Genomic DNA, 14039 nt, shown 5'->3' on the forward strand with positions numbered 1-14039 from the left:
CGATGGATGTAGACGTAGCGAGGGTGATAGCTGCCGAGCTTGCAGTCATCGGCATACTGATCGGGGCTGCTGATTTAATGCAAAGGCGAAGGAGGAGAAGAAGGAGAGCCATTTGGACGAGGGAGTGGATACGGAGACGTAGCGAAGGATCGGGACTCCTAAGTATGGTTCATAGGGAGTTGACTGCAGAGGACAGGGATGCTTATAGGAATTTCATGAGGATGACGGAAGAGCGATTCCTCGAGATATTAAATCTAGTGAGGCAGGACATCAGCCGGAAAGATACTGTGAATAGGGAAGCAATTTCTCCCGAGAAAAGGTGAGAGGTTTTTTTATATCAATTCAGTTTACTACCCAATTGAGGATGAATTGTTGTTGTTCGTATTCCCGCTAAACACAATATCCTATGTCGACAGATTGGCCCTGACATTGCGATTCCTCGCGACTGGGGAAGGTTACCGTTCGCTTATGTACTTCACCAGAATTCATGAGAGTACAATAAGCTTAATTGTTCCGGAGGTATGCCAAAGTATTTACCAGAATTTGAAGGGGCGGTACATTCGGGTAAGTTTTCGTCATTGTATTTGTAGAATTGTGGGAACCAAGGGGAACCGGAAAACTCAAGCTTATAACTCCTATGTTCTTGCAGATTCCGAGGACCCCTCGGCAATGGGAAGAAGTCTCCCAGAAATTCGGAACCATGTGGGATTTCCCTATGTGTTTGGGTGCCATGGACGGAAAACACATAGTATTTCGACCTCCAGCAGTTGACGGCTCATACTATTACAACTACAAAGGCACTTATTCCATAGAGCTACTGGCCGTGGTGGACGCGGAATACAAATTCCTGTACATTGATGTAGGGGTGAGTGGCAGGATTAGTGACGGGGGTGCGTATCGGGAAAGTTCACTTTGTCGAGCAATAGCCACAAATTCCCTCAACTTCCCTCCAGACAAACCACTACCCAACAGGCAGAGGCGAGTGCCATTTGTGTTTGTTGTGGATGATGCGTTTCCTCTGTCTACCCGCATCTTAAAACCATACCCCAACAGAGGATTGACGGAGGCATAAAGAATATTTAATTATAGACTTTCCCAGGCCAGAAGAGTAGTGGAGAACGCATTCGGAATTCTCAGTAATAGATTCCGTGTTTTTTTAACAACAATTAATCTGAGCCCACATAAGGCGGAGAACATTACGCTCGCTGCAGTAGCTCTGCATAATTTTTTGTGCGTTAAAAATGGTGCAGGCTATTTACAGAATGTCTAAGATGGAGGGTGTAATTTAATTGTAATGCCTCCTCAGGCAGGTAATAGGCCTACTGACTTGGCTATTGAAGTAAGGGACGAGTTCAAAAACTATTTTCTGCACTAAATTGCTCCTTTAATGTGTTTTTATTTCGTGTTTTAAGTGATGAATTGTCAAATGATACTTTTTTTAATTAGGTATTTTTTGAGCATACTTTCTTGTTTGTTGGAGAAACACCATCTCCTCAGAAGTAACAGCAAGATGCTGGCTGTGAATGTCTCTTGGGCTTCCCATCGGGTTAAGCACTCGATTCATTCTGATGTTTTAATGATATATTTCTTCATTATCCTCTTAGCTAGTCGAATCAACTTGTAGAATACAGTACAATCACCTAGTTGTTGAGTCTAACATTTGTCTCAAGCACTCCTGAAGACGAAAAGTATTTCATTGAAACATCAGCGGAAAAGGAGTGCCTAACTCTGTGGGAAGCCCAAGAGACATTCACAGCCAGCATCTCGACGTTTCTTCTGAGGAGATAGTGTTTCTTCAACAAACTTTGGCCCCCCTATCAATCTTTTTCAAGTTTTCCTCACACTAAGCGAACTCAGTCCAAAGAAGGATGAGATTACAGTGTTGACCAACAATAGCAGCAGTACAAGCAGGGACTAAACCAAAAGAAGCACAGTATTTCTACCAGAAAATCATTTACAATTAATTCAACAACAGAATATTCCTTAAAAGATTTTTATTTCGTCTTTTCGTATAAAATTTTCTCTATTTCAAATATAATTTCATGTTTTAATGAAGCATTCTTGATTTGTCGTAGCCTGTTTGCTAAGTATTTTCCAAGAGGGGACTATGTCCTCCCCCTGGACATTTTCTAATGTCTTTGAAAGTCCTCCCAGAGCCTCTGCTGCTGTCACCAATAGAGAGGACTCTGGCGGGGAAGTAATCTTCCTCCTCTTAGAGGGTGCTGGTGACATACCAGGAGATGGAGTTTCACTCCTGATACCTTTCTCTCTCAGAGGAGGAGCACTTGCTGGCCGGGGAGTGTCTTTCAAGAAGACAACGTCCAATAATGAAGATGGCCCGGACAAATTTCTGGCACAATCATCCCCTTGCTCCAAAATTGGAATATCGTAGGTTGGTTTTCTAAGCCAAGTTAAGTGCAGAAATCAGGTAAAGAAAACAAACGAGATCAATCAGTTATTTAGTAGTGCATTTTATATTTCACTCGATATCAGCACAGAACAGAGACTCACTTGTATCCATTCGCAACCAAGTTTTTGTTTATTTCATTTAACAATTAACTATACCTAACATTGCTAAAAAAATCACTTGTGCCCCTTGGCTTCTCAACCTCTTATATATAAGGCGCTGCCTCATAACAAAGTTAGCTCTGGTTTATTTCTAAGATGGGAAAAATCTCTGTGGTAAACCTAATATGATATTAAGCCATGATAGTTCCATCGTCGTATAGCTCTCAGTCTAGAGTGTATGTAGTCGTTGTGTATGTTGTCGTGTATGTCGTTGTATGTCATGACTGTATGTTATCGTTCGTAGATGTCTGCCTCGGTGGCGGCGGGGTAAAATCATCACCTGCCAGACTTTAGGTCGTGGGTTCGAGTCCCGCATGGGATCCCCAACTTGGGCACGGATGTTTACGTTGTACTTCGTAAATGTAGGAAACCCTCGTTTTAAAAGGCCGTTATGTGCTATTTACGGGGAATCTCATAATAAATAAATAGTCGATAAATGTTTTTTAGCCCATAGATTATAATGATTGGCATTGGTCAACATTGGCATTTTAGTTGAAAATTTCCCTTGTCGCAATCAACGTGTTACAGTATCTGTAATTGCTATCATGTTTTATTTATCATTTTTACATTTTATATCGACTTAATGGAATAATGTCTAATTTTTTTTCTTTCTAGGTAAGCGTAATCATTCAATCTTCCCTGGTACTTCTGGATTTTTCAGCTCGGGCGATGGAATAAACTGTGAGTAAATCAGACATTTAGAGGTGGATAAAAAACCCCCACCTAAGACCCAAGTGAAGAAGTGAAGCTACAATGGAGACAAATGTAATAAATTTGTTTTGTATCTATCAGTTAAAGTTTTCCGGGAAGAACTCCCGTTGTTGATTTCTTATCTAATATTGATAATCTTCATTTTATTCATGATACCACAAACGCAGATTGGTCAAAGGATGAAGGGAGGAACGAAAATTCGGTAAGATTCTATAATGCTTGACTATTTATGTACAGTAAAACCGTTATTCAATTTTACTCAAAATATAACTTTGTATAATTATAATTTCAATATGAACGGCATTCTATTTTATGCGGAAAATATAAAGAATTGAAAAAGAAATATAGATATTTTGCCGTTCATTTAAATGCATTTCTAATTTAAACGCAAATTATGCTGTAGCTGTAGCGCATGAAAAATGAGAATATCGTATTAACTTTGAGTTATGTTCAGGTGATTTTGCATCTATAATTTTTTCGTTCTTTTAATTTACATTTGATTTTATAGGGGGTAAGGGAAAAATAAAACATTTTTGCCATGGACTTGTAGATACTAACAAGATGGCGAATGCTTCATGCGTAGGCATAGTTTTATTTAAAATCTCTTGTAGGTAATTATTTTAAGAAGTGTGAAGTTTTTATTAGGAAATGAATAAAATTGTTGTCAAACGCATGGAATTTTCCCAACAAATGAAGATAAACTGGAAAGCATTATTTAATTTTTTAAACTTTTATCGTTTCAAATAAATAAAAAATAGTAAATGTATCACACTTTTGGTACTTAAATTTAATATCTTTTGCACTATATTCCAAATTCATTCCTCAATGCGTAATCAAAGAGGTCGCACTCGGGAAGAAAATTTTTTTTTATATGATTTGAAAATTAGGCTAGAGGACATCATATGAGGCAAAGCTGAATTATTCCCAATTTTGTTCAAAGATTCTCAAGTTGTCTGAAATATTTCTTACTAATTTTGAATCCTCACCTAAAATTTTTCGTTATTCTTCTGCTGACTAAGTTAGTCAAATTTTCACACTTTCCCTCGGTGCCGTGAGCAGTTAGTCTTCCGTGAGACGTCTTATGAAATGGTTGTATCTTAGGGTTATTCCATTTGTTTCGTTTTAATGCATCAATCTGAAGTTTGTGTTTTCATTATCGTGATCCGCCTGGTCCTTCAATACAGAATTTAGAATCTTTCGCTCACATAAGTATTTTTTTATTACCTTCATTCGGATTAAACTTCCTTTTTTGGCAATGACTCCTCCATAATCATCATTAGTCCATAATGTTAAGATTGGCTTGACGGATCTCCACACTCTGATTTATTATCTGCTAGTCTCTTTATATGGACTTTTTTATTTTTCTTATATATCTCAATTACCCCCGAAAACAGCATAATGAGGCCTTCACAGCGGGAGTTTTAACAATAAACAACAGACGATCACACACAACCATGTCCTGGAAGGGGCAACCTATCCAGGCGGGACTCGAACCCGCAACCTTCGGTAAAGTGTGTGAAGACTCATCCCCGCCGCCCCGGAGGTCGACTTAAGAGTAATGTTAACTCCTTGCTGACGAATTTATTCCCTTGATATCTCTTTGGCGATTTTTATTGTAATATCTTTATTGCTTCTTCGGATGTCATTTTTCCCGTCTCTCTCTCCGGTCAGTTATTACTCGCAGCGTGGATGACAGCAGCCCATCCGCCAAAACCTCACCAAAAGCCCCTCATCTTGCCGGACCATTCCCTCAATATCATTCTGATCCTGATCTCAACTCTAGTCTTTCCTTTTTCCCCTCGTTCGGCACATCTGCTACCCTTTCTCTCTCCAATTTATTCCCTGAGTTCGGCTTAGGCAGACTTGCTATGTTCCATCCTCGTGAGAGATGAGAAAAAAAATCTAGTTTGATCTCGTGATGGCTACTGATAGGACGTAGTTGATCTCTGTGTGACGACAGAGGATTGATTACCGGTGTTTTTTTGCATGAAAGTTGGATTTTAATTATTTTATTTATTTTTTTTTGTAGAGGAGTATGGCAGTTCTTTGGGTAGAGCGTTAGTCCCATCAAAAATATTTCTGACATTTATTTTCGAGTAAACAACTACATCTATAAGCTACCCCGAAGGTCAACTCAATAGGAAATCAAAGCATAATGAAAATTCATCCAATACCGGTTCATAAATCTACGCACATATGGCACGTATAATTGCCGAATAATATACAAAAATCGATACGTATGAAATACGAAAAATATATTTGTGTGACCTTTGCAGAAATGGCATAAACTTTCTTTCCAAAGAAACAATACAATTTAAAGAACGAGTGGTTTTATATATAATAGTCATTTCACCCGTCGAGGAGTATTCTGTTAGCATCTAATGAGGACTTCAATGAGAAAGATGTTTTTGCCTGTCATCAATCGAGGTTCATACTTACTTTTTTCTCGCTTAATATTGCTTGAATGTGCCGCTGTCCTCACTTGGTGCGTTTCGATAGCAGTAAGGCCTTAAGTGAGTAGGTAACAAATGTTCCTTTTGGGCCAAAGTATTTTTACTTAGTACTTACCAGCTTATACGATGTTCCGTTTGGGCCAAATTAGTTCCAAGGCTGTCTGGAAGCGTCGACAATCCCTCCCCCATAACCTTGAACGTCTAGACTCTCCGCCCAACCCACCCCCACAAAATCGACGAACTTGTCAAGGTTAAAGTGGGACGGGAGGTTCCGCCCAACCCACCCCCACGAAGTCGACGAACCAATCAAGGTTCAAGTGGTGTGGGGAGCCTACCATATATAAGCGAGTACAGGAGGATGCGAGCTCATTCCTCGTCACCATGAACACCAGAACAGCCGCTCTGCATAGACATCCCGAGGCTTATCTTGAGGGTACTGAGCTCGTGGTGGAGAGGCAGTCAGATTCGGATACTTACATCATCTACATCCCTCATCGGGGCACAGATTTTGTGCTCACGGTACTTTTTAACGCGGAGTACTGTTGTGTATTCCGACATCAGAACAAGAAAATTGAAGTGGTTGGACAGCAGGTGACTTTCTCCGGCTTCCGAAATGAAGCAGGGGTGATCGTGGAGAGATTTAATGCAACCAGTCAGGATAACATTACCGATCCGGGGAAGCGACGCCTGGCGGAAGAGCAGCGCCCGATCATCTGGTTGGATGTGCACGAGTGCTACCAACCTCAATTCCACTCAAAGGCAAAGGGAGGAGGAATGATTCAAAGTGATTGTGTTGATGGTGCAAAACCTGTGTGTTACACGGACCATATACAATCAAAAGTGAGATACGGTACCACGGACGCTATTATAGGTACTCGTCTGCATGTTATGAAGTTTATACTTAAACTTGAGAAAGATGTGGATATTTATTGAATGAAAAAACTTACTATTTAAATTGTTGTTGTGATTTATCCTTCAAAAAATAAAAGACCAAGGTAAAAATAAATAGATATTCATTACAATAAATTTTACATAATCATCCACACACGGATGAGTTGGTTATATTATTCACCATGTTCACAGTTTCATAGTTCATATCTCCACCTCCACTAATGTTATATTGTTCTTGAAATAGTTGAACAGCATGTCTGAGCGCTGACAATCCTCCAGCACCCTCATTTAAGTAATCATACTCTTATAAATATCCCACAATGCAATCGTACCTTCTCATTTGCACAACATTGTAAACGATTTAAAAAAACGTGACCAAGTAAAGAAACGGAACAATACAATTTACTATAAAATCTAACATACTTTATTTTTTCACACCAATCAGCCAGCTTAAAACAATTCTTTCTAGCACACTGCTGATTTCCATCCATATGCATTTCAATTAAACATCCCTCATTTGTAGTTAATCTTTTTAACGAGGGACAACCATAAAGTTCCAGATTGACCACACAAATTCCCTTGGGAAGAAAACGGGTTAAGTAAGACGCCTTTTGCGCACCCTTGGTGAATAGTATTTTGTACTGCTTTGTATAGTTGTACAGTATGCTCTCCAAATCATGATAATCTACGTCTCCAGAATATTCAGTCAAGCCGTGATAGTTATTTCTCAGCCAGTATGTCTCTTTTGTAGAAAGCAGTCTCGGTGGTAATTTAAATAACCACGTATTACAACATTTATTCTGTACAGCAATGATTGCCAACTCCTTGACGATAAAATCTCCTTTGCTGTCCGAGAATCCTTGAAAATCGACAATGGCACTCATCGCGATGTATGTTCAAATTAGAAGGTTTTTACGCCCAATGCCAGGGGTTGAACTTACATCAAGACTCTCTAACTTACAGAACTCTCATTCGTGCCAGAGGTTAAAAAGCCTTTCACTCACACTCAAGCTGACAACTTTTGATTATCAGCCAAACCATACGTTATGAGTGCCATCTCTAATTCAAGTCGTTCAAAATCACAATCTTTGATGTTCTTTGCTAGTTTAGAGGCGAGAAAATGTCTCACTTTGTCACGACCAACCGACAATCTCTGGAGGAAAAGATCTATCAGCTTGAAGAGTTTCACAAATTCAACCCACTCATCTTCCTTTAAGTTAAAAGTCTTTTTAATAACCAAATGCGTCTTCCCAAAGTAATTTGCATACGCCAAACAGGAAGTTAAAAAATGCTTTTCTCCTTTGTAAAAGAACAAAGCAACATCCTTTTCACAGTTCAAGATACTTTTCCACTCGCTTTGTGAAACAATCACACTTTTCTTTCCAACTTGATTAAATTGCACGACTGATTCAAAGTCACTGCTGGGATCGTATCCAATACACACACTTTTTGCCTTTGCACTGTTCAAGTAATACACAGTTTGAAGCACTAAATTTTTAAAGTTGAGGAATGAAACATGAATGGGTTGTTCAACGGGTCTCTTTCTTTTCACCGGTGAAGGTCCTGATGTCTCCGACGTCTGCATGACGACTGATGTATGACAAGCAATGAAACTGCTTAAGAGGAGGAGGATGACGATGGAGGAGGGGTGGGGGAACAGTCATCAGAGCATGGATCAACTTCCACCTTGAGACGGTTGTACTGAAACCATTGCGCTAATGAATGTGCATCTCTCAATGCGCAGGTACTATTGCGCAACTTGTGACAAGGATTGAGGCAGGAATAGGCAGGAAAGGAGCATTTTTCGGGAGGAGGACAGTGTAATTCTTTCTCGAGAGAGATGAAAGTACGTCCCGTGAGATCGGTCAGGAATTCACACTCTGCTTCAGTGTATGCATAGAGCGCCATTGCACCCTCAGTCAAAGCTTCCAAGGTGGATGAAAGTTCCACGTGAGAAATGAATCCCTCGTTAAAGGAAGTCTCATCACGTTGTAGGGGGTCTGCAAAACGAAGTTTCTTTCCTCCAGCCATGAGCTTTCCATGTTTCTTGAAACTGCCCCAAAATAGACGGTTTGAATCAACATCAACTGCTGCAAGCTCCGTCACCCCTCCTTGGTTGAAAGTTATAGATACTACGATCTGCATTCTGCGACTGCTTCTTCTCAAATAATCACCTCCTCCTTCTGCTCATCGTATTTATTCGGGAACAGCACCGCTGAGCTCTGGGATGACATTTGGTCCACCTCAGCTGGTTGAAGGTCTGTCGAAACAGCTTTAGGACTCGACAGTCGTTGAGATGAGGGGTGGTGTGATGAAAGTGTTTAAGGAATTTGTGTAGTGTTTGACCTAAAGATTTACTAGCAGTATAGAGACAACAATATTCACCGCAAATATCCGAACGAAAGCTTTGGATTTGAATGTGATTGCGAGTGACTGAGAATGGTTTTAAAATTTTTGAAATGTTTGGGATAAAAGGAGGTAGACCGTACGAATCAAAATATTCGGCCAAATGACTGTGTAAACAGACTGCAACCCAGTGTGAACCCGGTAATGTAGATGGATATAAATTTATTATGTAAACTCCATTTCGTGGTGATTTCGGTAACCTATCGGATGCGTAAACTCCACGGAATATATTGAGTGGTCTTAGTAATCTGTTGATTTGAATTCCAACCATGACTAAAAGTTTGTGATAATGTTTCTGTTTTTATCAATTTCCAATGTTGCATCATACTCTGAGAAAAGTAAACACGTGACCGTTCTGGATAATTCATTCTCAAACCTCTCTTCTATTCTCACAACTCCTCTATCTCCAAGACTTATATAATTCTCGTTTCCAGAATCATCAGGTGTTAAATCAAAAATTAGCATAAAATAACCGTGTCCAACCATGTCGTAAGTGATTTGATTTCCTTTATTGTAATGCTTAATACCACTGCCTGAGAATATCGTATCATACGCACGTGCCCAATACTTTTTACTTGAAAAATTGCATTGTAATCCCTCGGAAGGAATTTGCACACCGTTCACAAAGAGGGAAAAATTCTCGAGCGAATAGTGAGAGAGAGCAAATGGATTCTTATTCAAACCTCCAGCGTAAGCTTCATTATCCACCATTGCAAAAATAATTGTATTAGGTATTTGACCCACGATTGCATTGTCGAGGCTCAAAGTTCGCCCACCGGAAGGAACGGTAAAAGTTTTCAACTCGGTACGTTTGTAGTGATATTTCGCATTATTACTGGATAAAATTTTATTGTGTGCAACTAAAATGGATGGGTTAATATCGAAATTTTGAACGTATAAAGTTGCGTCTAAAATCTTCAATAGCCCATCTCCGCCCATAAGATAGAAAGCATGATTAGATAACAAGTCTTATACCGATATCCACTCGATCCAGCATGAGTTCGGATTGATTGAATACATCAACATGCAATTTACCATACAACTCTACCTCGGCACTATTATTGAACCACTCCTTACGCTTGCTAAAACCTGCATTTGAGGCATCTGTCTTATTGATGTCATCCCCCGTATCCAGTTCCCAACCCACATTTCGCAAATGTGTTCTTCTCGCATCAGTACCATAATTCAAAGCATTTTCCAAGTAGCTCCTATAATGGTAATTATCCTCCGACGGAGTGACCAACGTCCCATTGAAATAAACGTTACACTGTTCGAAGAGAGAGTGCAAAATATTGTTAACTACTCCTGGCTGATTCGTGTCAGAACTAGCGTAATCATTCCCGTCTTTCTTACAAAGTTTCACTTTAAGTCTTAGATATATGCTATTCAAATCCTTGTACGCATCCCCAGAGTCTTTGATAAGGAATTCTATGACAGACCGATTATCTAGCGAAGAAATGGGCTTATAGGATACGAGTCTTTTTGCTAAGATGTTATTTTGGACGGGAGGATTGGGTTGAAATAAATCCAACGAAGACAGCATGTGCTCAGCCATTATCGTGAAAAGATATCTCCTCCTCCAGCGACCTTCTTTCCTCCTCGCCTTCTCGATGACTGTTGCTTTTTACGTCCACCGCTATGTTTTATTTTATTAAGCCTTGGACGTTTCGCGATTCTCAACCCGCCTCCAGACATGCCTTTTATCTTTTCCTCAGCCTTTCGTTTCAAGTTCTGACCAGCCTCGTTTATTCTACTGCGCAGTATCTCCTTAACCGGTTTCGTTCCAAGGTCTCCGAGAGCTGCAACCCCAGCGCTCGCGGCTTCCTTACCAACAGTCTTAAGCCCACTAATAAGCAAAGGTTTCGCGAATCGCCAGAGACCAGCGAGGAAACTCCCGATACCCCTCCCCTTTTGCACCCTAAAAGAGGCTCTATACAAATGTCCAATCTCTCCCCCCACCTGCTTGGAAAAATAGCCATAATATAGATCCATCGTCGGTGCCATCTCGTCGTAAAAAGATGCACTAATGTAAATCAATTCTTTTTTATAAAGTGTAACACCACTATAGAGCTTTGCTCCCCACTATGAAAAGAAGTCGCTTCTCCGAGTTTATCACTCAATAGAATTTCCACACTCTCGATATTGTTTTTCTCGACGGGGTAATAGTAAATAGGGTTGAATGTTTGATATTCTCCAATTTTCGAATTCAAGATGCGGATGCAACGACTCACAGTGCCTCCGACTAGTTGAGGTTTCACTATATCTGTGTAAACGTAAAGATTTTTTGAGGAGTTTGTAATACCTCTTTTTTCTCTTTTTCCTATATTATCCTTAGCGCTAATCTCTGCGCTTGCCCCATCAACGATTTCAGCTAGCTCATCATCTGTCAACGTTGAATCTTTAAATGATAACCTAATAAGAACAGCGGATAATAACAATAGGTCATTTTTTTACCTTTTCCTTGCCTTTTCCACTAAAGCCCGACAAAGTTTTATTGAATAAGCTGGTAAACGATTCATACGTTCCTGGAGACAATGAGTATTTTACTCCGCTCGCTGAAATTAGCACAGACCGTGGTAATATGCGTTCATCAACTCCAACCTGATTAATCCTTACACTCAATCTATCAATATAGCGCATTATTTCATTTGAAATGTAAGTTTGTTTTCGTGCGCTGGAGGTAATATATGGTCTTGCAAATGCCACCGCAATGCTGTCATAAGTACCAATGGGAATTGTAAAGTATGAATCATTTTGAAGTTTCACATTTATAACTTCATTATCCCCTCGAACTAATCCCTCTTCAGTCCGGGTCCTATTATCCTTAGGAGTCAATTCGTCTGCTCCGCGAGAAGCTGGGGTAAAGTTATCGATAACGGTAGGTATGTCTTCGGGAGCTTTTTTTACCTCAATAGAAGGAATAGAAATTTCAGCAGGTGTATCTTCGGGGGCTTTATTTACCTCAATAATTGGAATGGTAATCTCAGCAAGACCGACATACCACTCGTTATTGTCTAAATCGATGCGATGACTCAACTTTGTACGATAATGAGCTATCGTATTTCTCGGGAAAAATCCCTCGAGCTGTCGCTGGGCAGTGTGAGATAAAATTCATTCATACCTTATGAACGGAAGAAGCATGAATCCACGAGTTAAAAGACGATGGGTATCCGTCCCACTTGATAAAGTACTCTAAATTAGAACCACTCCCACGGCGTCTCAAAATTTTCTCAATCCTGTACTCCGTGTCGGGAGACACGTTGACTTTTACTAATTCCTCTGCATAGAAACCTCCTTTTATATCCTCCCCGTTCAAATCTTTCAATTCATACGCTGGTATTGGTTTTGCTCGATCAATGTTTGAAACTTGAAATATCTCCTTAGTATAATTTGGTGTGTATCCTTTGGTGAACGGAAGCCTCTCTTTGCTGATTCTCACGTAATCACCCTTATTGAATTTTACATTCTCCTTTCTTAAGCTTTTTCTCCGACTGACAATCATAAATGCATTTTTTGCATTCACTTGAGATGGAGCTACCCCGATACGTGAGTGACTGCTATGGTTATATGAGCTAATGAGTTTCTGAAGTACATCGATATATTTATAAGTAGCGTATTTTGTAAAATATTTATACATTTTTGTCTTGAGAGTTCGATTAAAGCGTTCCACGAGGCTAGCTTTAACTTCAGGATTACTAGTAGTATAAAACTTTACGCCTTGATTCGAGAGAAAACTTTTAAACTTGCTATTAACAAATTCCCCTCCCTTATCGCTCTGGATTTTCAATGGTTTTCGTTCGCGAAATATGACCTTAAATGCTTCTATAATTTCCTCTGGTCTTTTTGACTTGAGAGGACTTGCCCACGCATAGCGGGAAAATATGTCTTTTACGGTTAAAATGTAACAGAACCCATTTTTGTATTTTTTCAAACTTCTCAAATCCTTTAAATCACGTTGCCAACACTCATCTATGTAGTTTACTTCGTAACGGTTTCTAACAAACTTTTTTCTCGCCGGCTTGTGACGCGTGTACGCTTCTTGAGATTCCAACCACTCGCGAATTGTTTTTATCGGGATCCCAGTCGCTTTATTTAATTTGCGTTCTGTGGAAAAACCAGCAGGATGTGCGGGATTGTTGTACACGCTAGCTATTACGTCGTGTCCCAATCTGTCCCGAATATTTTTGGTACCCTTTTTCGTTTGGTTCGCCTTGGAATTACTCTCGGAGATGTCCATCGTGGCTCCCTAGGAGATATTCTTTGCCCCCTTGGGGTTGTGCTTGGCTCTCTTGGAGTTGCTATTACTACCCGCTTCATTTTTTTCGGTGGAGAATCGCTTTCGATTTGTTCCTTTATTCGTGCCCATGTTGAATCCAACTCTGAATTTGTCCTCTTAATTTCGTCTAACCGCCTTCTCATTGCATCGCTACCCTCAACTACTTGTGTTGGTGGTGTGTATTTCACTATTGGAACGTGTACGGGAGATTTAAAGTCTGACACTGAGTCGAGATATTTATCGAGTATCCTTTTATACAAATGCCACTTGTCAATATCCTTGAGCCTTTTACTCGCTAACACAAGTTTCATTTCCTTATCCAATTTACTCAGCCTAGCCTTTGCACGACTTCGATCAAAGACTTCGGGACTCACTACGAGCATTTTATGCAAACTCATTTTCCCAGCAGGCTACCGATCACACCGCTTAAAATCGAACCCAGTAGTAATGGCAAAAAGCCACCTTTTTGTACGAGAAGCGCTCGTTTTCTTTTTACACTCGTCCCCCGTTCAACCGACTTTCTCAGTGTGTTACGATGCTTGGATAATTTTCGTTTCAATCGCTTATCAATCTTATGATTTCCGTTTAGAGTATTGAGGCTACAATCGCAAATTGTTTTAATCAACTCCTCGTCCGAGCTATTCAATATGGCAGTGCGTAATTTAGGCTTTGCAGACTTTAGGGCGTGGAGCAAGTGTTTATTGTTCTTCAATCTTTTCATCGCGTTGGGGCAT

At 40.0% G+C, this 14039-nt stretch overlaps 1 protein-coding gene across 1 annotated transcript; it reads left to right on the plus strand.

The window, feature by feature from the left end:
* Positions 1–431: 431 nt before the first annotated feature.
* Positions 432–3916, plus strand: LOC124162710. The gene is made up of 3 exons (XM_046539320.1): positions 432–564; positions 650–865; positions 3184–3916. Exons 1-3 carry the CDS (start codon positions 469–471, stop codon positions 3244–3246), a joined length of 375 nt encoding a protein of 124 aa, XP_046395276.1. The 5' UTR covers positions 432–468; the 3' UTR covers positions 3247–3916.
* Positions 3917–14039: the final 10123 nt, after the last annotated feature.

This window comes from Ischnura elegans, chromosome 7 (genome assembly GCF_921293095.1).
Source record: "Ischnura elegans chromosome 7, ioIscEleg1.1, whole genome shotgun sequence".
Classification (NCBI taxonomy): domain Eukaryota; kingdom Metazoa; phylum Arthropoda; class Insecta; order Odonata; family Coenagrionidae; genus Ischnura; species Ischnura elegans.